Genomic DNA, 23,011 nt, shown 5'->3' with positions numbered 1-23,011 from the left:
AGGCCAGCCAGGGGTTTTTCTTTGTTCTGTAGATATACCCATACTTCACTTTTAAGCATTACTTAAGTTCCATTGAAGTCATGTGATTTAAAGTTAAGCATGAGCCTCAGTGATTTTCTTAACACAGCTGCTTTCCTGAAATGGAGGCTTATTTTTAATCCATTTGCAGCACAGTAAGTGCAGCTCCCCTTCTGCCACTCATTCAGCTCCTCCTTATCCAAGCTCCCCTCTTTTTGCTAAGGCAACTGACTAAGTATTTTATTCTAGAGTAGTTGTAACTGGGGCCAAGAAGAATTTCTCAACGTCAGCTCAGGTAGCAGCCTAAGAATAAGGAGGGAGCAGAGCTAGTCGTAGGGGTATATGATGCATGCAGATTGTGACGTTATCTAATTAAAATATGACCATGTAGATCATTGCTGCTACCACTGTTACATAATTGCAACAAATCTTGTACAGAGTATGTCAAGTAAGGTGTCTATGGAAAGGTTATGATTTGTTGAATGTGGTTATGCTATTTGTATGTATGTATCATTTTTGTATTTGAAGTTCTGAATATTAACTATGTACCTGTTTCAAATGTTTGCTCCAGTGGTAACACCCACAAAGTATTTAGCCTGTACATCTTGAAGGGACTGTTCTAGTTAAATGGCTCATCCAGGAATACTTAACTCACAATGGACCATGGAAGACACCTCTCTACACTTAATGGACTTTCCTGTGAACATTCTAACTATGACTAAGCGAAGCATGCATGGGCATGTGACTTGCTCATGTGACTCCAAACACCATCTTGTTCCCTGTAATTTTCCACAGAGAGAACAACGGGTTTCTGTTCACATGGCAGAAGCTATAAAAGGCCCTGGAAACATCTCCATTTTGCCTCTTTCCTGCTCAAATCTCTGGACTATGTTGAACTTGTACTAATGGGAGCATTCTAACCAAGGGACTGAGGACCTTCCAGTGATTTGGAAGCAACCAGAGACTTAACAAGCCAGCAGTTTATTCTATCACTACTACAAGCCTGATCCAAGAACTTTGCAATTATTTTATGTATTTGATTCCTTTAACCAATTTTAACTCTCATCTTTCTTTCTTTCTTTCTTTCTTTCTTTCTTTCTTTCTTTCTTTCTTTCTTTCTTTCTTTCTTTCTTTCTTTCTTTCTATACTAAAGGATTGGCAACAGCATGCTTATTGGGTAAGATCTGAGTTGTATATTGACCTGGGTATGTGGCTAGACATTTGGGATCAGAAGAACCTTTTGTTTGATGAAATTGGTTTTAAATAACCACGCGTCACTAAGTCTAGTGTCTGGGTGTTGAATCCAGGACTGGAATGCCTAAGAAGACTGCTTTTCTGACTTCTTGTTAGCCAGTGAGGTGAGACAGAAGTTTACTTTTGTTGGTGGTTTGGTACATCTCATGGAAGAATAACCACCAGTTTTGAGGTGTGTCTGCCCTCTCTCTCAGCAGCTTGTCCTGAATTTGGTATTCTCAGTTGTGACCCATGGAGGCACAGTGACACAGGTGCACAGGGCTCCCTCCCCGAAACTAGTTATGTGACTCAGCACTTCCCACACTGGCAAGAAGCTGCTGGGGAGGGAATGCTGGTGCCCCGAGACAGAGGTCACCTGTGCTAAGTTAGTGCCTGTAGCACCAGAGACCTAACTCCTTCTAGACTATAGGAGGAAGGAAGCAGGAGTGAGGATCTCATCCCCTAAGCTCGGGGTGGGGAGAGGGAATGATGGTACCCTAGTGAGAATTCCTGGTAAATTCTCTCCTTTTGGGATTCAGGGTGGACATGAAGTAAAGATTTCACACACCACACAATTCTTTCTGATAGAAGTCTCTCTCTCTCCCACTCCTCCCCCCCGCTCCACCTCACTCCATTGGATGTGAGGAGGACCAGGAAAAGAAGCTCTGCAAGGTTTATGGAGGGAAGGGTGACCAACCAAGACCATGGGAGGAAAGGAGGAGTAGGGAAGTATATGTATGTGGAGGACAAGATTGTGGGAATATGTATGTGAGGGAGCAATGATATGTGGGGGCGGAGGAGTAGGAATAGAGGAGTATATGTATGAGGTGGGCAGAAAATTGGGGGCGGGCAGTGAGAAGGTATGTATGAGGTGGGCAGGAATGAGCAGGGCAGTGAGCCAGTGTGAATGTTGGGTTAAAGGTTAGGGAAGTGAGTTGATTGGCGTAAGGCTTTCCCCTACACAAGAGAAAATGTGTCCTTCTGGGCAGTTCTTAGATGTCCTACAAAAATGTGTAGGAGTAGTTTTGATCTTTTAGTGACAAAACTGCTGTTTCCTAAATTTTGAGTGGAGTGCCTAGATACTATGCACATTAGAAATAAATTATAGACAGATGAAAATATAGATACACTTATTTTAGATATTGAATTGCTTGCAACAGGGCCTGATTTTCATGCTATTTCATGTCGACACGTAAATAGCTCTGAATTCTTTCAGCTAGGGCATTAATTACATTATGATTTAATATTGCGTCACAATGGGAATTACAGATAGACGTTACATTGGCATGTGGTATCCTGTGCTGATGCAGTATCACATCAAGACAGTGTCGGGCACCTGGTATATCTCCTGATGACATCATGACACTATAATATTTTCTTGTGTGGCAATTGAAGGAAGGCAGCCCTAATACTTGAACTCAGTGTAGTAAAGTGGCTATAAGAAACCCATGATCCTCCTTGAGTTAGCTGTTCCTATGTTCTACACTTGTAGTCCTTACTGCGATGTCATAGACTCGTGGTAAGTAGGCACAATCTAAAGGGGAGGACACGCGATTGTCCCACATGTCTCCTCCGCCCAGGGACAACCCCCGTCCTACACCCAGCCTGGGACTGCGGTGCTCTCCCCACCCCACTAGAGTTACCTGCGTGTGGTGGGGGCGGGGGGGGGAGGGATGGCTCTGTCCTTCTCCCGCTGTGTCTGCCCCTGGCGTGTTCAGCTGCTCTCCCTGGCAGCTGGGTCCAGGCTGGGAATGGCTGAAGCTGCCTGAGAGAGCCCAGCTGGGGAGGTGGCACAAGTGGCAGGCCACTGCCTACCCGGTCCCAGCTGCTGGGGACAGGAACTGAGTGAGCTGGAAAAATGCTGGGGATAGAGAGGACTCCGGATCACTCGACCCCTGTCCCTGGCAGCCGGGCCTGGGCTGGTGGGGGCTGGGGTAGGCCACCACTGCTGCTTACCACCTCCCCAGCCAGGCTCTCGCAAGCAGCCACTGTGCTGCACAGAGCAGTGACCCGGAGTGGCCGGCATGAGAAGTGGCTGGTCCTGCCGGCATGAGAAGTGGCTGGTCCTGCCACACCTGGCCTGGCTGCCAGGGACAGGGGCCGAGCATCTGGCTCTGTGTGTGCGCCTACATTTCTGAGAGTATTTCAGAAAGTCATAAAACTCACTGGCCAGACTCACAGAAGCTTCATTAGGGAAAAAAAGCCTTTGGAGGATGCATTCCGTACCAACAAAAGAGATATTACCTTAATGAATAATTAACACACAACTCGAAAAATCAAATTTCCTGCACAAGTCCGGTACTTCAACAAAGGTTTTATTCTGCATGTTAAAGCTCTGACACTTCATATCAGTAAGGTGTGGGGGGGAAAGGTCGCCAGTTATGTCATCCAGGGATGTGGTGTCTGCAGGGCTGGCAGGCTGAGCAATGCTTCTTTCTTCATTTTATTTTCCTTTGCCACCCATTGCTAAAAGAAAAACAGAGACCTTTATATTAACATTAATGACCTTAAATTATGTTTATTTAAGTTAAGGGGAATTTATGGAATATAGCTGCCTTTGACACCTGATCAGCTGTTCAAAACCTGACCAGGCATAACCCTTTGAAAATTACTCAGTGATGTATGTAAAATGAGTCGGAGGTCTCAATGGAGTGTCTAGTATAGCACGAAACCCACCTCCATTATTAGCACCTGCCCTCGTTGGCAGTCTCATCAGGAAAGCTAAGTAATGAATGGGCTGTAGAGAATGAACTACATCCTCACTCATAGGAGTAGGAGGTCTAGGCTGAGGAAACTTGGCAGTGTAGTGAGAAGTAGGTTGCACTGCTGTGTTACCCACTTTCTGTGGCTAAGTGCAGATTCCCCTCCCCCAGAACCAGCAGGGAGATTCCCCTTCTGGAGACCTTTCAGGGACCGCCAGCCAGGAAATGAGGACTTGTGCAGCCTCCAAGCTCCAGCCACGTGGGGCGTGGGAGAGAGACCTGTGGGCAGTGGAGGCTGTAACAGGAGCAGCAACAGTTCCTTTGGAACTTTTGGACAGTGATGTCATTGGACTTTATCTTCTCAGGAATGTTTCTGGACAAGTTTTACTCCTTGCTGATTAGCTACTTGCTCTAAGCCTCTCCCACTGCTGCCAGTTCACTCCGAGCCTTCCATCCTCCCCTCTATACCTTCCTTCCTCCTCTCCCCTCCTTCCCTCATCAGTATTGTCCTTCCCTTACTTGGGAGGCAAACTCGCCACTATTCCAGGGCTGCTCACTCAGCTACGATGACTCACCCCCCTGCAGTATCTCATCCCTTGGGCATGCTGCAGCAGCTTATCTCTGGGCACAGCCCAGGTCAGATGGCCCCCCAGATACAGGAATTCACTCTCACTGCCAGAGCGCAAGTTAGGCTGTGCAGCGGCAGGGCTTGGTTAGGAACCTCCTGCTGCCTCACAGTGTTACACACTCCCAGCCTCTCCCTGTCCCTGCCTCAGCATTACCTGAGCCTTGTTCCAGCCCTCCTCAGCCTTGTCCATGGCCTGTTCTGACTCTGTTCCAGCCCTGCATCCACCTGCTGCCCCCCAGACCTTTGGACTGATTCCAACCTGGCTTTGACCTTCAGCCGGCTTCCATCTGACCATGACCCTGATTTGGCTTGCTATGGACTCTGACCCCCATTCTGATCCTCGGCCTGCCCTTGGACCCTGGTTTCAGTGCTGCCTTCAACCCTACATCTGGCCTCGAACACTGCTCCAACCACCAGGCCGGTCTACCTAGAATCCAAAGCCTGACATACCTTCCTTTTTCCATGCTCCTATCAACTCATCCTGTCCCCCTTCCTTCTGTTCACAACATCCTATAATCTACTTTGTAGCACAATAGAGCACCACTCTTGATTTGGGACCTTTAGGTGCTACCGGAATCCACATAATGTATACTATCAATAATAATAAAAATTGCAGGATAATTGTTCATGGTGGATGTATTATGTACTTTTCCCAGTGTAATTTTAAATGTGTCTAAGTGTGTTCATATTCTTTCAGTACTTGTAGAGAGTCTTTCTTTCTCTTTTTCTTTCTTCTAGCACCTGAATGAAGGCCGCATGCAGAATTTAAGCCCTTTTGTGCCAGGCACCGTACAAATACAGAGGTAGATATATTCCGTGCCCTAAAGAGTTTACAGTCTCCTTCCAATGTCGTAATACTTTTCCTTTGTCTATACTTCCAGTTGGTCAATATATTTCTGTACTGAGATGCCAGAACTGAATGTAGGGTTCCAGGTATCGCTAACCCATCTTCTACAGCCACTTTCTGTATTAGGGAATTTTTCTGAACATTTCCTATCATTATAACTTGCTCATCTGCACTGGTTTCAGCAATGTTGAGAGTTCTAGCGTAGATTATTTGCTGGTTGCCGCCACTGTTTTTAACAGTGTAGATTATACCCGCTGCGAGCAGAGTTATATCTCATGGTGATAAAAATGCCAGCAGTAGCTGGCAGTCCGACTCTACTAGGCCTTCTAGAGAAACCAGTGCAGTGGAAACAGTATTAGCAAGAGTGGGAAATTTTACAGATTCTCTAGTGTGAGCATGGCCCCATAGAGGAATTATTCCCTCTGATGCCAATGCAAACCCAAAACTCTGTTGGCCTTTTTTTTCTGCCATAGCAAATATCACACTTTGTAATGCACTATCTGCTGTCACTCTCAGCATTACAGTTTTCCAGCAGCTTTCCAATTTCTGTTCCTGACTGAATATCAGGTAACAAGCAGGAGAAATATTGTTCAATGCCGTGGCTTTGCTTAGCCACACCCTGTTCATATAATGACATTTTTGAAGTAGATGTTGACATTTCTGAATGAATGAATGAATCTTTCACTGAATTATAAACAATAAGAGGACTTTAACTTACAGACAGACTGGACGGTGGATGTTGTCCCACCCTTTGGTGTTTGTCCTCCATGAGACTTAGCTTCGTGGGACATCATTCCAGATGCCTTACTTCCACTGGAGATCCCAATAGAGGTGAAACCTGATGAATGGGTTGAGCTTTTGGCACCTACAACAAAGAGAGTTATAAAGAGTGTGTTGATAAAGATCTCCAGGCTGGAAGGGGCCTCATGGGACAGTATGGCATTTTAAAGCTATAAAACACTTAAATTCCACCAAATGTTTCAAATAGTGATATCAAAAATAAATGCAAAGAGATGGCTAGTCACTCATCCCATTCCACCAATATGCAAGAATACTAGCAATGTGCAATCTTTTGGCTGCTACTGTTTCCAGGGTGGAAGGACACCAGGAAGGAAGCTAGGAAACCAGTTCTAAATTTCCATCACAATTTCCTGCAGGGGCCGTGTAATGCATCTCTAAGTAAGAGTCCTCCACTGTAAAAGATCAACTAAAGCTCTGGGGTGAGGAAGTGGTTAACAACACTGCTCATTTGGCTCAATAGAGCTTTCTACAATAAAGAACTAAGGACCATCACAAGCCTCACCGCCTTCCACTTGAAGTGTAAGGTGCTTTTGCTTGACTTTGCATTCTCAAATATAAATTTTGAGCAGCATATTGCACTTTCCCCCTGGGAGAGAGGAGGAGAGAACAAACAACATGTGTAGTCATGGAGCTTAATGCACAGCTGGAAGGTGCTCAGATACCACAGTCATGAGTACGGTATAAAAGCCTATACTGACTAGAATAGAGTGACACGGGACACTGCTCAGATGCTGCCGCAGACAGAAACACTCCCCTGCAAATGTCCATGCTGGGGTAAAGGTGAGAGGGGTATGTTTATCCAGGGGGAAAAGGTTAAAACACAGTGTTAACGAGCAAGGTTTCCAATGAATACCTGTGCAAGCGAGACTAGAACCTCCCATTCTCACCCAGGCAGGCACAGCATGCATGGCAAGCTCTTACACTGCAGAGAGCCAAAGCCGTCACCTACCTTGGTGGCATTATAGGGCTAATATTTTCACAAGGATAAGAGCGATCTTGGAATATCTCCAAAAGGCACAGGTACGATTTCCTTTGGCATCAGGCACGCATCCTTCTCTTCTCCAGAAACGTGTTTCCCATAAACACACATTTGATATAGTCGTTGCAACTGTAACCCAATAGTCTCTGCTAAAGTTTCAGTCCCTGTCTGTGCCTCTGAATGAATCTCAGCTCTGAAGGCAGCGCCACTGTCAGCAGCACTGCAGAAGTAAGGGTGGTAATGTCATACCAAGCCACCCTTACTTCTGCGCTGCTGCCTTCAGAGCTGGGTGGCCAGAGAGTGGTGGCTGCTGGCCAAGGGCCCAGCTCGGAAGGCAGCAGTGCAGATGTAAGAGTGGCGATACCATCTCATGCCATCCTTATTTCTGCTCTGCTGCTGGCCGTGTTGCTGCCTTCAGAGGTGGGCTCCTGGCCAGCAGCCGCCGCTTTCTGGCCACCCAGCTCTGAAGGCAGCGCCACCACCAGAAGCATTGCAGAAGTAAGGGTGGCAATACTGCAACCCATTACAATAACCTTGCGACCCCCCCTACCACTCTCTGTTGGGTCAGGACCCCTACAGTTACAACACCATGACATTTCAGATTTAAATAGCTGATATAATGAAATCCTATGACCATGAAATTGACCAAAATAGACCCTGAATTTGGTAGGGCCCTAGGTATATTGGTCAATCATTTTTACTTCAATTAAAATTGTAAGCGAGAAGAGAATACTTAACAGAGCTTATTTTTTAGGGCAGAATTGTATAATCAATACTAGGTTCTTTTTACCCCTCCTCTCTAAGGTGCAGTAGCCTTTAATTTCTTTTCTATGCGAAAGAAGAAATTCCAACTCATACCCATTTCTTGTAGGGTAGAAGTAGGTCCTCCAGAAGGCACACCTCCTCCATGGCTCCTCGCCTCTTTGGACATTATCTCAGAGGCAGTTGATCTTCCTTTTATCCCACCTGAGGTAAAACCAGCCTTGTGCACATTTTGGTCTGCCATCCTTCCTTCTGCTTTTCTGGACTGAACTGAGCTCCTGGGCAGAGCCTGTGTCCTATAAATACTGCTTTGGGGCAGGGGGAGAGATTCAGTGCAGGGAAAGAAATGAAACTGAAACTGAAACCTTAGCTGCTGCAGTTTCCATTTACTGAAAAACAAAACTGATCACAGCTCTGTGAATCAATTCTGTGATAAGTTACAAAGTAGCAGCCGTGTTAGTCTGTATTCGCAAAAAGAAAAGGAGGACTTGTGGCACCTTAGAGACTAACACATTTATTTGAGCATCAGCTACATTTATCGTGAGCTACAGCTCACTTCATTGGATGCATTCAGTGGAAAATACAGTGGGGAGATTTATATACACAGAGAACATGAAACAATGGGTGTTACCATACACACTGTAACTAGAGTGATCACTTAAGTTGAGCTATTACCAGCAGGAGAGTGGGGGGGGGGAACCTTTTGTAGTGATAATCCAGGTGGGCCATTTCCAGCAGTTGACAAGAACGTCTGAGGAACAGTAGGAAGTGGGGGGGGGGGAATAAACATGGGGAAAGAGTTTTACTTTGTGTAATGACCCATCCACTCCCAGTCTCTATTCAAGCCTAAATTAATTGTATTCAGTTTGCAAATTAATTCCAATTCAGCAGTCTCTCGTTGGAGTCTGTTTTTGAAGTTTTTTTGTTGAAGAATTGCAACTTTTACGTCTGTAATCGAGTGACCAGAGAGATTGAAGTGTTCTCCGACTGGTTTTTGAATGTTATAATTCTTGACATCTGATTTGTGTCCATTTATTGTTTTACGTAGAGACTGTCCAGTTTGACCAATGTACATGGCAGAGGGGCATTGGTGGCACATGATGGCATATATCACATTGGTAGATGTGCAGGTGAACGAGCCTCTGATAGTGTGGCTGATGTGATTAGGTCCTATGATGGTGTCCCCTAAATAGGTATGTGGACATAGTTGGCAACAGGCTTTGTTGCAAGGATAGGTTCCTGAGTTAGTGGTTCTGTTGTGTGGTGTGTGGTTGCTGGTGAGTATTTGCTTCAGGTTTGGGGGCTGTCTGTAAGTAAGGACTGGCCTGTCTCCCAAGATCTGTGAGAGTGATGGGTCGTCCTTCAGGATAGGTTATAGATCCTTGATGATGCGTTGGAGAGGTTTTAGTTGGGGGCTGAAGGTGATGGCTAGTGGCATGCTGTTATTTTCTTTTTTGGGCCTGTCCTGTAGTAGGTGACTTCTGAGTACTCTTCTGGCTCTGTCAATCTGTTTCTTCACTTCAGCAGGTGGGTATGTAGTTGTAAGAACACTTGATAGAGATCTTGTAGGTGTTTGTCTCTGTCTGAGGGGTTGGAGCAAATGCGGTTGTATCGTAGAGCTTGGCTGTAGACAATGGATCATATGGGGTGGTCTGGATGAAAGCTGGAGGCAAACACCTACAAGATCTCTATCCAGCATTCTTACAACTACAATACCCCCCTGCTGAAGTGAAGAAACAGATTGACAGAGCCAGAAGAGTTGACAGAGCCTATTCTGGGGCTACATTATATGTACAGGGACATATAGCAAATGCATAAAGTACTCTTAGGAATTAGGATGAGGGAAGGGTGGACCATTCACTCAGCTTCTCCCTCCCCTTGGATCTGCTTTGGAAAGAGATCAGATAAATCCAAACTTCTTGTATGCTGATTTTGTCTGTCTCTATGTTGTTGCTGTTTATTATTTGTATTGCAGTAATGTTCAGAGGCCCCTCCGAGGATCAGGACTCCTTGTGCTAGGTGTTGTACAAACAGAGTAAAAGACATTCTCTGCCTTGGAGAACTTTCAACCCAACTAAGGATTGGTCTACACAGGAAAGTTTACCAGCAGAATTATACCAGTAGCACTTCCCATGTGGACGCTCGACAATAAGAGTGCCTTTCTCTAGTTTAGTTGTATTGCTTTGAAAGCACCAGAGGAACATGAAGCCAGACCACTGACCCAATTTTTGTTTGAGACTCTAGACCCTGACTGGAAAACCCCTGAGTCTGGGCAGAATCGGATCTGGCCTAATCTGTTTGTTCTTTTAGGGCTGTGGGTGTTCAGCTTCTCCAAGAAGAACCGTCACTCAGCTGCTGAGAAATTTAAATAAGAAATACATGGAAGGCAACACTTTCGTTTTTCTAACATGCTTTTAAACCATTATTTTTTCCTGTCAAGAGGCCTCTTCAGCTCACTGTTTTCTTGTCAAGAGGCCTCTTCAGCTCACTGTTTTAAAAAAAATTGCCTTGGTATGGTCTTTATCCACCTTTCAACTGGAAGCCAAATGCTCCAGCCACTTAAGCTCTGATGGCTAGTCCCTGTTGCCACCCCCATTTACTCCAACCCCTAAAACGTTCTCATGCACAACTCACCTGTGACTTTCTCCATATTCCTCCTTCCGCTGGAATCATGAGAAGACTCCTGGTTGTGGTCCAGAATCTCAAATAAAAGTTGGGTCAATGGTCTGGCCTTGTGATCACATTCAGCAGTAACTATCCCCATTGACCTACTTTCAGGACATGCTCTGGTGTCTCAAACTCCAATTGTGTCAACATTGTATTTGTTTCTTCAGTTCACACAACTTTCCCTCATAACTTATCTTCACAAGCCACTTGAGCGTTGGTGAGGCTTGATTCAAGGGACTTTTAGGCACCTCCATCTTTAATCAACAGGCTTCGCAAGTCCATTGGTCTCCCTCTCTGTGCAAGGAGGACTTTCTGGCCGGGTCAAAGTAGAATGGGGACGGTTGTGGAAAGGGAAGGAGGTAGGGCAAAGGCATTGACAAAGTTAGTTTTGCATTGTTTTTATGTTTTATACTTGGTAGGTTACAGTTTATCAAAAACAAAAGGCATATAGCCTGTTTCTCGGGCAGGGGCCCCATGTGCTTGTGTATGTGTGGTAGGCACATGGGTGGTATGGTGTGTGGGCCAGCACAAGGTACCTCTGAATCTCCCTGTGAGGGGGCCCCTTCACATCTTGTGAGTGTGTCCTGTCATCTAGGTGTGAACCTGAACTCTCTGTCTGCTCATGGTGCCCCCTGTCGGCTGTTGCCCTCATCAGGTGGATCTTCAGTAACTCAGCCCTCTGACTAAGTCACACAAAGCCTGAAATGGATGAACCCCTCCCAAAGTAACAAAGGTCCAATAAGGACTACTGCTGTGCCCTTGTCAGTGTCTGCAACCTTGTTTCTGGGCTTAGTTCTCAGCCCCTTCTAGTCTAGCATGGCCATGGCAGAACAGGTAGCAGGAGGGACTAGCCACCTGAGTACATACCTAGGATCTTGATTGGGATTGTACTCTGGTGGCTAGCCTGAGGCACTGCCTGTGCCAGCAGGCCCACACCGCTGTCTTTAGCATACTATCTCAATCAGCATGTACGCTATCTGACCTGGGAATTACACCTCTCAGCTACGGATTCAGTGCTTGTGAGAGGCAAAGCATAGCCTACTAAGGGTACTCAGGAGATGTATTTAGTTTTCCCAGGTTTCTGACAGGGGCTTACGCTGCTTTGGTTTTGTAATTTTAAGAGGAAACCCTAGATATGGAACTTGGTCCTTATTGCTGCCAGCAATACCTGGCAGAAGGGTTACATAAACAAATCGAATTAAAAGGAAGTGAGTTAATATCAGAGTGTCTAATTAACCTAATTATCAGGTTGATTAAAACACACCAAACAAATCAACAATTCCTTAAAGTAACAGGCCATCAATTTCCATGCAAAATTCTATATTTATGTTCCTTCATTCTCAACCTAGTACGGGGAAGCTCAAGTTACTCTCAGGCTGAAACTAATGTTGAGACTACAGCTCTGATGTCAATTAAAGCATGATACCAGTCAGCTCTGTGTTCTCTGGATACTGTGCCCTGGTTCCCCGCCTGTCTGTCTGACTCATGAAAGACACCCACCCACCCCCGCCCCCAGCCTCTGCTTGAACTGAAACCAATCAGAGAAAAGACTTGCAGAAAGCAATGAAGGGCGGTGGGAGACACACTTAGATCCCTCCTGACAAGGGTGACAAGATTAAAGGCAACTCCCCTAGCTTCATCTGCATCAAAGATGGGACAGGGCGGCATCTCCATTAGCATACAGAATGGAGAACAGAGATTCCAAGGCAAGAACCGCACTGAACTCTGGGACCAGAAAAGCAGGGAAGCACTGCATCATGGGGGATCTCTGTTCCAGATGGTAATGAACCTATGCCTGTACACACCCAGCTCAGCACTTATCAGACCAATTCTAGTAATGAATCCTTGATTGATATCCAAAATATTGAAGCAGCCTAATTGCATTGTGAGCTTCCTGGAAGGAACATCATCCATAGCCAAGAGTGATCAGCTCCTATTGTCTAGCCTAAAGAAAACCCTTGAGTCATCAGTTTACCCATAAACAAACCTAGTGTTCTCCCTTGAACCATTGTATTTTCCCTACAAAACCCCTGCTCACACTCCGGTAGGTGTTCTGATGCATGGACTCAAACTCTGCATCGGTTCTACTGGGACTCCATCTTCTCCTGACTGATCGTGCTGGGGGCTCTGTCTGTCTCCAGCACTCAGGACCCTGAACTACCACCATCACCTGGAAACCCCAACCAGTTCAGGCTTCATGGAGCAGTGAGATGCTTCTCTCTCACTGTTTTCCTTTCTACCTCAGGTATTAACCTTTAATAATGTAACTGTTATGTTGGTTTAGGCTCTCCTTGTGTAGTTATCACTATTATTCAATAAATAACTTTTATGGTTAAGCTGGTTGCCTCTCTCTCTCTCTCTCTCTGAACTTTACTCTTCTATGTTTTTAGCTTCCCCATTTACTCTGCAGCAATGCTTCTTTTACCTAAGCTAAAGATCCCTGTAGCGCCCAAAAATACTGTGGGGTTTGCTCATCAAGTGGGTGGGATAGCGCAGTGGTTTGAGCTTTGGCCTGCTAAACCCAGGGTTGTGAGTTCAATCCTTGAGGGGGCCATTAAGGGATATGGGGCAAAAATTGGGGATTGGTCCTGCCTTTGAGCAGGGGGTTGGACTAGATGACCTCCTGAGGTCCCTTCCAACCCTGTTATTCTATGGTACTACCAGAACAACTGTGACGTGAAAGTGGGGATAGGGACGTGCTGAACCCGTGACATACAAGGGTGGCAGCTTGAAAGTGCTGCCTGACCCAGTCCATGGAGTCCAGGGGCACATAAGGGTGGCAGCCTGGATGTGCTGTTCGACCCAGCCTGCTCAGGCTCACTCTATTCTGGTGCGGTACCTGTGGCACATAAGGGTGACAGCTTGAAAGTGCTGCTTGGCCCAGCCTATGGAGCCATGGGGCATATAAGGGGGGGCAGCTTGAAAGTTCTGACTGACCCGGTCCGCTCAGACTTGCTCTGTTAATGTGTGGTTTCAGTGTGGTTTCAGAGTAGCAGCCGCGTTAGTCTGTAATCGGAAAAAGAAAAGGAGGACTTGTGGCACCTTAGAGACTAACCAATTTATTTGAGCATAAGGTTTCGTGCATCCGATGAAGTGAGCTATAGCTCACGAAAGCTTATGCTCAAATAAATTGGTTAGTCTCTAAGGTGCCACAAGTCCTCCTTTTCTTTCTGTTAATGTATGTGTGTGTCTGTGTGTTCATCTGGTTCTGGGGCTGGAGTTACCCAGAGTTCCCAGCAGATTTGTACGCGGAAGCATACATTGATCCAGTTTCACTCTTCTGCTAGGTTAAAGCTGAAATCATACCCTGTGATTGCAGTGGAGACATACACGTACCCTAAGGGTCAATTGGTGTAAATAGGTGTAAGCTCCACTGAAGTCAAAGCAGTTGAGGAACACAGGAAATGCCATACTGGATCAGACCATTGGTCCATCTAGTCCAGTGTACTGTCACAGGTGGTGGCCAAGACCATCTGCTTCAGAGGAAGGTGCTCGAAACCCGACATTAGCCAGTTATAGGATAACCTGCCCTCATGGAAAACTGCTTACTAACCCCCAATAGTTAGAGTTGGCTAAAGCTGTGAATCACAAATGTTTACATCCCTTCAGAAATCCTTGATTACTTATAATATTTATTATGTGGATACTCTTGTTATACAGATAAAAATCAAGTCCTTCTAGAAACATTCTGGGATCTTGGCCTCTGACTATACATGGGGGAAGTTTAATTAATCTTTTGGTTTTCCTTCTCCTATCAGAGTTTTGATGAGTTACTCTGAGCTGAATGATATTCTGTCAGAGCCTGAATATCAAAGCTAGATTCAAAATGTTTATTTTCCCTGCATGCCTCTCGGACAGGGCTCAAATTGGGCCAGCTTGGAGAACAAGGACTATTTTCTTGAGGTGCCCTTCTTGTGCTTCAGAATCTCAGCTTTCAGTTTATTATTTTTAATTATTATTATTATTATTATCATCATCATAGTCATAGTGGATCACAAGCTAAATATGAGTCAACAGTGTAATGCTGTTGCAAAAAAAAGCAAACATCATTCTGGGATGTATTAGCAAGAGTATTGTAAGCAAGGCACGAGAAGTAATTCTTCCGTTCTACTCCACACTGATTAGGCCTCAAATGGAGTATTGTGTCCAGTTCTGGGTGCCACATTTCAGGAAGGATGTGGACAAACTGGAGGAAGTCCAGAGAAGAGCAACAAAAATTATTAAAGGTCTAGAAAACATGATCTATGAGGGAAGATTGAAAAAACTGGGTTTGTTTAGTCTGGAGAATAGAAGACTGAGAGGGGACATGATAACAGTTTTCAAGTACATAAAAGGTTGTTACAAGAAGAAGGGAGAAAAACTGTTATTTTTAACCTCTGAGGATAGGACGAGAAGCAATGGGCTTAAATTGCAGCAAGGGCAGTTTAGGTTGGACATTAGGAAAAACTTCCTAACTGTGAGGGTGGTTAAGCACTGGAATAAATTGCCTAGGGAGGTGGTGGAATCTCCATCACTGGAGACTTTTAAGAGCATGTTGGACAAACCCCTGTCAGGGATGGTCTAGATCAGAGGTGGGCAAACTACGGCCCGCGAGCCACATCCGACCCGCGGGACCATCCTGCCCGGCCCCTGAGCTCCCAGCCGGAGAGGCTACCCCCCAGCCCCTCCCCTGTTCCCCCTGCCTCGCAGACTCACCTCGCTGCCAGCACTCTGGCCCGATGCTCCTGCCGGGCAGGGTGGCGGCATGGCTGTGAGCTCCAGCCGCTCTGAGTGGCGTGGTAAGGGGGCGAGAAGGGGTTGGATAAGGGGCAGGGAGTCCCGGGGGGCAATCAGGGGACAGGGCGCAGGGGGTGGTTGGATGGGGTGGAGGTTCAGGGGGTGGTGGTCAGGGGACAGGGAGCAGGGGGGTTGGATGGGGGAGGTCCTGGGGGGCAGTTGGGAGGGTGTGGATAGGGGTCGGGGCAGTCAGGGGACAGGGAGCAGGTGGGGTTGGATAGGAGGTGGGGTCCCGGGGGGCAGTAAGGGGCAGGTGGGGAGGGGTGGCGGTCCCAGGAGGGGGTGGGGTCCCAGGAGGGGGCGGTCAGGGAACAAGGAGTGGGGAGGGGTGGCGTTGGATGGGCGTTCTGAGGGGGCAGGAAGTGGGAGGGGCAGATAGGGGGCGAGGTCCAGGCTGTTTCGGGAGGCACAGCCTTCCCTACCCGGCCCTCCATAAAGTTTTGCAACCCTGATGTGGCCCTTGGGCCAAAAAGTTTGCCCACCCCTGGTCTAGATAATACTTAGTCCTGCCTTGAGTGTAGGGGACTGGACTAGATGACCTCTTGAGGTCCCTTCCAGTTCTATGATTATATGATTATATTATTTTAAAGTAAGCTTTTGGTTGTGACTGGGTGAAACAGCCAGGAAAGGGTTAAAGGCTACCCGCTTGACACATTGTTAGCCTGAGACAGTTGGAACTAGGTTTTACTTTACAGAAGATGGGCTATCTGCAGTGTTCTGCCCCCTCCGCATCTATCACGGGTAATTGTGTAGCTAAGACAAAGGCAGACTGAGGTTGCAAACAGTCAGGTGGTATGTATTAAGAGTAACAATAACAGGCTAAGACTCCCTGCAAACTAAGATAACACAATAACAGCTCGGTTGTTAACACAAATGATGTAAATGGGGGTGAATCCCAGAGCCCCAAACCCTATACACAATGAGGTACACAGGACTAAACAAGAAGGACTATACCATATCTTGCAGACACTGGACGGGAGAACAGGAACAGGAACACAGATGGGAACCAGGATCTCAGGGACAGGTGCCAGGAACAGGAACACAACAGGAATCGGACCTCAGGAACTTCGGTGACAGGTAAGTAGATCTTCAGTATGATTTCTTCTGTCTTCTATTCTTGATGTCATCATCCTGCGTGCTGAATGTGAATGCTATCTCTTGTGATGATGGAACAGGTGAATGGAGGTAAGTTAAGGGAACCTTGGTAGATGTTACTGGTTCACCTCAAGTCCTAATCCCTCAGGGCTCTAGCTAATAGCAAGGCTGGTGTTCTGTGGGAGGGCTTCTGTGCCTCACTGGGGTGACCTGCTTTCACAGCACCCAGAGTGCCCCTCAGACGGTGACACTCCCTTGTATGCATTCTCTCTTGCTAGGCAGATTCTGCTGCCACAAGACACTATCTTTCCCGCCTTTTCCTTGTTTTGGTGCCAAACTCGAAAAGTTTGCCAAAAGTTGAAGGAGAAGGGATGGCAAGATGGAGGACAGGTTGTCTTTTTACCAGTCCAAAATGGCGACTATGTACACTAAATAAATTGAACCTTTCTTACCCAACAACATGACCCAGCAGGGGACTGAAGTGAAGGGGGAGTGTCCTCCTTCCAGGACAGAGAGGCAAAGGGGAAAGGCCTCTGGGGACTGCAGCCTGCTTCGGGCAGGGGAACTGTTTGGTTTTATGCAGCAGTTTTGTTTTTGGGTCCCTGCAAGTGGCTGGTTCTTGGGAGAATATTTCTACTTATTTTTTTCCCAGTCTGACCATTGGAGCCAACAAGCCAGAAGGAAGAAGAGCACAGGAGAGGGGAACATATGAGCTGAACCAACGTAAGAAGCCCGAAAGAGCCCAAAGGCACATCTGAGTCTCACTGAGGGGGAACCAATCCTGTATTTAAACATAAAATTTCCTGTGAATTTCATGTAAAATTTTCTGTGAATGGCATCTCATTTTGGCATCTCATATGGGTGGAGCTTCATTTGTGGGCAGGGCTTTGAAGAGTTCAGCTTCACTTTTTTTTTTTTCAAATTGACCCCTGTTCTCAATACATCTTCTGTTTCTCTACACAGTGATCACTCACCTTGCCATGTCCTACTTCTCAAACTGTGCAACAGCACCTGTGAAACTGTGATAGTCAAAGAGTTTAACTTAAAAAGCTATTTGATCAATTACATTGTGGAGACCCTATATTTCCAAAGCAAATGTACTGAAAAAGCTTTTAGATTCTCAGATTGAAACAAAGGGGGTTGGGATCTTTAAATATTATGGACCAATTTTTCAACAATAGCCTCTCAATGTATGAACCCAATTTTTTCCATGTGCAGTGCCAGGCACTGGAACTTTTATACCTGCAAACTAAGTATCTGGACATTTAACTATTTGACTTTGTCGCATGGAAAACTGAGTTCGTGACTGTCTAAACATATGTGCCATCAAAAGTGCATTCTCTTTTATGGAGACTGCAAAATCAGAGGCTTGGCTGAAACCACTTGGAAAATATTACCCAGAGGTATCCTTTCCATCTTTGGTTTCTTTAAACATGTAATAGCAAAGGAGACAGATGTACATGTGGTTCTGGTATATTTCCCCAAGGAATGATCTGATTCACTTGTATGTGTGTGGAAATATATTGTTGTCCTTTTAGTATGTTTTCCTTGAAGTCCTGATTGATGTGCTACTTAGGTATATTTTTCTCATAATGAAGCTTGGCAGCTGATCGTGAATATTAATCTCCGCATACCCTGCTTTTGATAGTCACCTTTTTCATTCTAATAACACTTTCATTGAAGTCACTTTTTCATAAACATTTTCCCCATAAACCTCTATTTAAAAAGAGATTATTCAAACAGCTTTTAAACAATTAGTCTTTTGAGGGGTTTAATTGGAGAAAATAAACCTGTAGAGAATCTAACTGCACCAAAGATCTCCAGCATCCAAGATTATCTATCTGTCACCTTGTGACCTATTTCCTTCACACTACCTTTTAATTTTTGTAGCAATTATAGTGTATATGGATAATACCTATTAGCATATTTATGGTCATTGCTTCATATTTATTGTCTGCACAACTCATTAATCTTCATCTAGTGTGTGGGGCTGACAGCTCAATCTATTTTGCAATCTCTGGGCAGCAGCCATATCCAAAAAGCCTTTGTTTCTCTGTAAATAAACTGTGTTCAGGAGCAGAGGACAATGGTGCATCATACAGTGATTGACACAAGCCATGGCTGCTAATCAAAAGTAGATTTTATTACCAGCTGAGTCAAGTGCATTATGGGGCCATTGTTCTAGTGCTGTCAGGGCAAGAGCATACGTAGTCAGTCACCTTCTCAAGATGGGTTGATTGTTCTCCAAGATTAGACAGAGTTGCCTTATTATCCATCCTAGACAACAAGGCATCTCACCCAAACAGACGCCTTTGCAGAAACTGCCTGTACATTGAATTGATTTGAATTGCTAATGCGTAATCTGTCCGGCACAGATGTGCAATGAATATTTGGATGTTGTTTTGCATGTCAGTTGAGAAGGCTGAATGATGAGGTGATGATTATTCAATGATCGGTACTGGACATTCGCCAACAGTTGAGTTTGAGCACTCACACTGACAGTAATCAGATCAGCTTCCAAAGTCTCTTTTCTTCATTTTGGTGACAATTTATGTTAGAAGATAATACAACTCTCTCATAGTTAACAGAGTTGGCAGTAATTTGCACTTTTTCAAATAATTAAATTTTTCACTTTACCCAAGATAAGAAAGATATAAGCCATATGCAGCTGAGGTATATATTCCTAGACACTTGTAGAGCAGTCCATTTGAAATGGTAATAGAAAGCTGTTTTGAGAAGTCCAAAAATACATTTTCATTCTTTTTTCACAAACATAGATGGCACAAAGTTTGTTAGTTGCAAAACTGTATACTTTTAAAGATGCAGTTGTATTGGGAGAAGGTAGGAAGCTTGTTATCAAAACATACTAGAAAAGTAATCCAAAATGACAAAATACTAATAATAGTTGTTAAAAATATGAATATGGCACTGTGCCTGAGCGAAAAGGTTAAAAGTGTGCCTTCTGGACTGGTGTGATACAAATAGTGCTTTGTGATTTTCATTTCTGTTCTTATCACGTCACCACTAAAACCAACATTACACAAGAATGAAAGCAGATACTTTATAATGATTCATACCTGAAAAGCAGGAAAACAATGTACATTTAGAATACAATAGCTTAGTGGCTACTTCTAGGCTATCGTCAGAAACTCTGAGATTGATGTAGACATCTCTGTTTTTTCCAGAGACACTGCAAACTTTATTCTTGCTCTCAGATACGTTTTGCATTAGATCCGTATTCACAAATTTGCACATAATGCATCTGACTGACAGGGCAGAGCTAGCACCTCCATCTGCTCAGGATCCTCAGCAGTGAACCCTTTCCAGCAGTTAGGCACCTAAACCAGGTCAGATGTTTAGGTAGCCTGTGCCCTAGCAGCTGGAACCATTTTGTGCATTCTCTTTCTCTGACTCCAGATCATACTCAGTACCTCTCTCATGCTTTACTCTACATTTCCCTCTTTTGTGTGGATGCTGTGCTGCCCTCTCCCACCTATGGGAGGCTTGCATCTGGTCCTCCTGCTGCAGGGTCTGACTGGTATCAGGTTATAGGTATGATCAGAACCTGATAGGCATTCCTCCCACCCCAGATTTGAGAATCCTACTTCAGGGCCTCCAGGTCTTTGGTTTGAGCTACGGCTCCAAGCCAATCATAAGCTTTGGGCCACGTCAGTGCTTTGGCAGCTTTGAGAATGCCAGCTGGCAGAAACATAGGCACCTAAAGGACTTAAGTGTCTATGGGATTAGGTGGCACTTGAACAGTGGTTTTGAAAATGTCAGTAGTACCTAAATGGTGGACTTAATACATCAGAGGATCTGGATCTTAACTCCCAAGCAGTGTCTCAAACAGAAGACCATTATTCGCCCCTTAAAACTCCCTCCCTTAAAACTAAAACTTTTATTTGCCAAAGTATTAACTATATCTTTGCTTTAGTTGCTTTCAAATAAATGCAAACAGTAATGTGTCTTTATTTTGAGGTCCAAATCTAAAGGTAAGGAGAACTAGGAATGCTCACAAACCTGATATGCATTTGAATAGAAAACAATATTGCACTGTATTCTGTCAAAGGAACATCTAGATACTAATAGGGGGGAAACTTGTAAAACTATAATCTGCTGATTGAAAGTTCCATTTGGTCACTGTATTAAACTCTTCCCACATATGAAAGTCTCTTAACTAAACTTCCAGCTTTAAGTGATATGCACGCTTATAGCCAGAATATTTGAAAGAAAAAATGTATTAGTCGGTTCCTGGAATCTGCAGGAACAGACAAGAATGAAACAATGACATTATGATAATAAATCCTTCAGGAACCTAGAGGGCAAGCTCATGAAGCCAGAAGATTACATATATAAGCAGCTAATTAGTTGTAGCTCTCCCCCAAGACATTATAAAGTTTTCTCTGCAAGAAATGTGGTGGAAATAAATATAAACGGTGAAGAAACTGAATTAATAGGTAAATTATTACTTACTTGTAAGAGTGCTGAGATCCTTGCTGCTATTCAAATATAATCAAAATTGCTTATTGAATGGAACTCATTGCCAAATATGCTAATTGTGAACATTACATAACTATTTGCAATTATAACAGCCTTTAAAACCAGATTTCATTAGTTCACAGACACTTGTTGAGTAACCCAAGGATATGGTACAATGTAACAAAGAGTAGGAATTTGAAAGGGAAGTCTGACTCTCTAGCAGAGGCATTAGGGGTGTTGGTACTAGTGTACATCAGGCTTAGGGGTGTTCAGAAACCATTTCAATTGAGTTATGTGACTAGGCACTTTTGAAAATTTGCAAGATGCATATTTACATCTTTAGGCATCTCAGTATCTGGTCCTTAGTCGTGGCCCACTCCCGCCCCCCGGGGGACTCCTGCCCCATCCAACCCCCTGGGTTCCTTGACGCCCCCCCCCAACTCCTGCCCCATCTACCCTGCTCCCCTGTCCCCTGACTGCCCCCAGAACTGGGCAGGAGGGTCTCCTGGGCCACCGTAGTGGGTGCCCCCCCTGTCCCTAAGAGCCAGAGGGACCTGCCGGGGGGCGAGGTGGGGAGTCCCGGTGGGCCTTACCTGGGGCAGCTCCCAGGAAGCATCCGGCAGGTCCCTCTGGCTCCTGGGGGGGGGGAGCGTAGCTAAGGGGGAGCAGGGGGAGCGACCATTCCCCCACTGATCACATCAAAAGTGGTGCCTTAGGCGCCGACTCTGTGGGTGCTCCAGGGCTGGAACACCCACGGGGAAAATTTGGTGGGTTCAGAGCACCCACCGGCAGCTCCGCGCTCGGCCCCAGCTCACCTCACCTCTGCTCCGCCTCAGCCTCCTCCCCTGAATGCGCCGCCCCGCTCTGCTTCTCCAACCCCCCCAAATTTCCCGTGAATCAGCTGGTCGCGCAGGAAGCTGGGGACGGCTGAGAAGCAGGCGGCAGCTTCGTGCTCAGGCCCAGGGAGGCGGAGGTGAGCTGGGGCGGGGAGCGGTTCCCCTGCACACCCCCCATCCCCGAGTTACCTGCTGTGGTGCGCGTGGCCCTCCTCGGCCCACCCCCCCAGACCCAACTCACCTCCGCTCCACCTCCTCCTCCCTGGGCCTGAGCACAAAGCCACCGCTTGCTTCTCAGCCCCCCGCCCCGCCCTCCCGGCAGCTTCCCGTGCAAACAGCTGGTTCGCAGGAAGCCGGAGCTAGGCAGAGAAGCAGAGCGGGGTGGCGCGTTCAGGGGAGGAAGCGGAGGTGGAGTGGAGCAGAGGTGAACTGGGGCTGGGTGTGGGGCGGGGCGCTGCAGGTGGGTGCTCTGCACCCATCAAATTTTCCCCATGGGTACTCCAGCCTAAGGCACCACTTTTGGCCGGTTGTCAAATTTAGAAGCCCTTTTAGAACCGGTTGTCCTTCGTGGGACAACCGGTTCTAAAAGGGCTTCTAAATTTAACAACTGGTTCTAGCAAACCGGTGCAAACCGGCTCCAGCTCACCACTGGTTATCACCCAAAGCACAGACCATGCAGGACTAGTCAGGAATCTGAGCTATGTGGGTGGAAGAGGTCTCACTTGGAAATGAATGCAAACACAGGGGGCTGGATATTTTAAATTATGTAAGTGGGGGAATAGTCCTGCTATTGTGGGGAACTTTCCTGGCTTCTGCACTACCCCAGTGAAGTGGGCTAGCGAAAGGATCTGAGTCCTCGCTCCCACTTCCTTTACCCAGTGGCCTCCCTGCCCTTGAGGACTCCCTTTCCACTATCCTGTCTGGCAGAGTCCTAATAGTGCCAACAAAGCTGGGCCCAGGATTCCTGGGGGGCTCGACCCCCAACCCTGCTGTGGTCACCTAGGACAGGGGCTAGGGTGTCCCCACTCCGGGGTACTCTCTCTGCACTGGGCACTTCTCTGACCCACTGACCATTACATACAAGTTAAAGCAAATGCAAGTTATTTAATCAACAATTAATTTTAAAAAGAATAAGGAATAATGGGAAAGGTTAAAGGAAACACATCACCCCGCTCCGTGGCAGGGAAC

At 46.0% G+C, this 23,011-nt stretch overlaps 1 protein-coding gene across 1 annotated transcript; it reads right to left on the bottom strand.

Annotated features, from left to right (window-relative positions):
* Positions 1-3,550: 3,550 nt before the first annotated feature.
* Positions 3,551-8,659, bottom strand: LOC311515801 (uncharacterized protein). Its single transcript, XM_084619143.1, has 3 exons — positions 8,067-8,659; positions 6,147-6,293; positions 3,551-3,717 (listed from the first exon to the last, which is right to left on the bottom strand). The coding sequence occupies exons 1-3, from the start codon at positions 8,212-8,214 to the stop codon at positions 3,695-3,697; spliced, it is 318 nt and encodes a 105-aa protein (XP_084475269.1). The 5' UTR covers positions 8,215-8,659; the 3' UTR covers positions 3,551-3,694.
* Positions 8,660-23,011: the final 14,352 nt, after the last annotated feature.

Source organism: Lepidochelys olivacea (genome assembly GCF_965140295.1).
Source record: "Lepidochelys olivacea isolate rLepOli2 genome assembly, chromosome: 2".
Classification (NCBI taxonomy): domain Eukaryota; kingdom Metazoa; phylum Chordata; order Testudines; family Cheloniidae; genus Lepidochelys; species Lepidochelys olivacea.
This window is presented reverse-complemented; position numbering and strand designations above follow the sequence as displayed.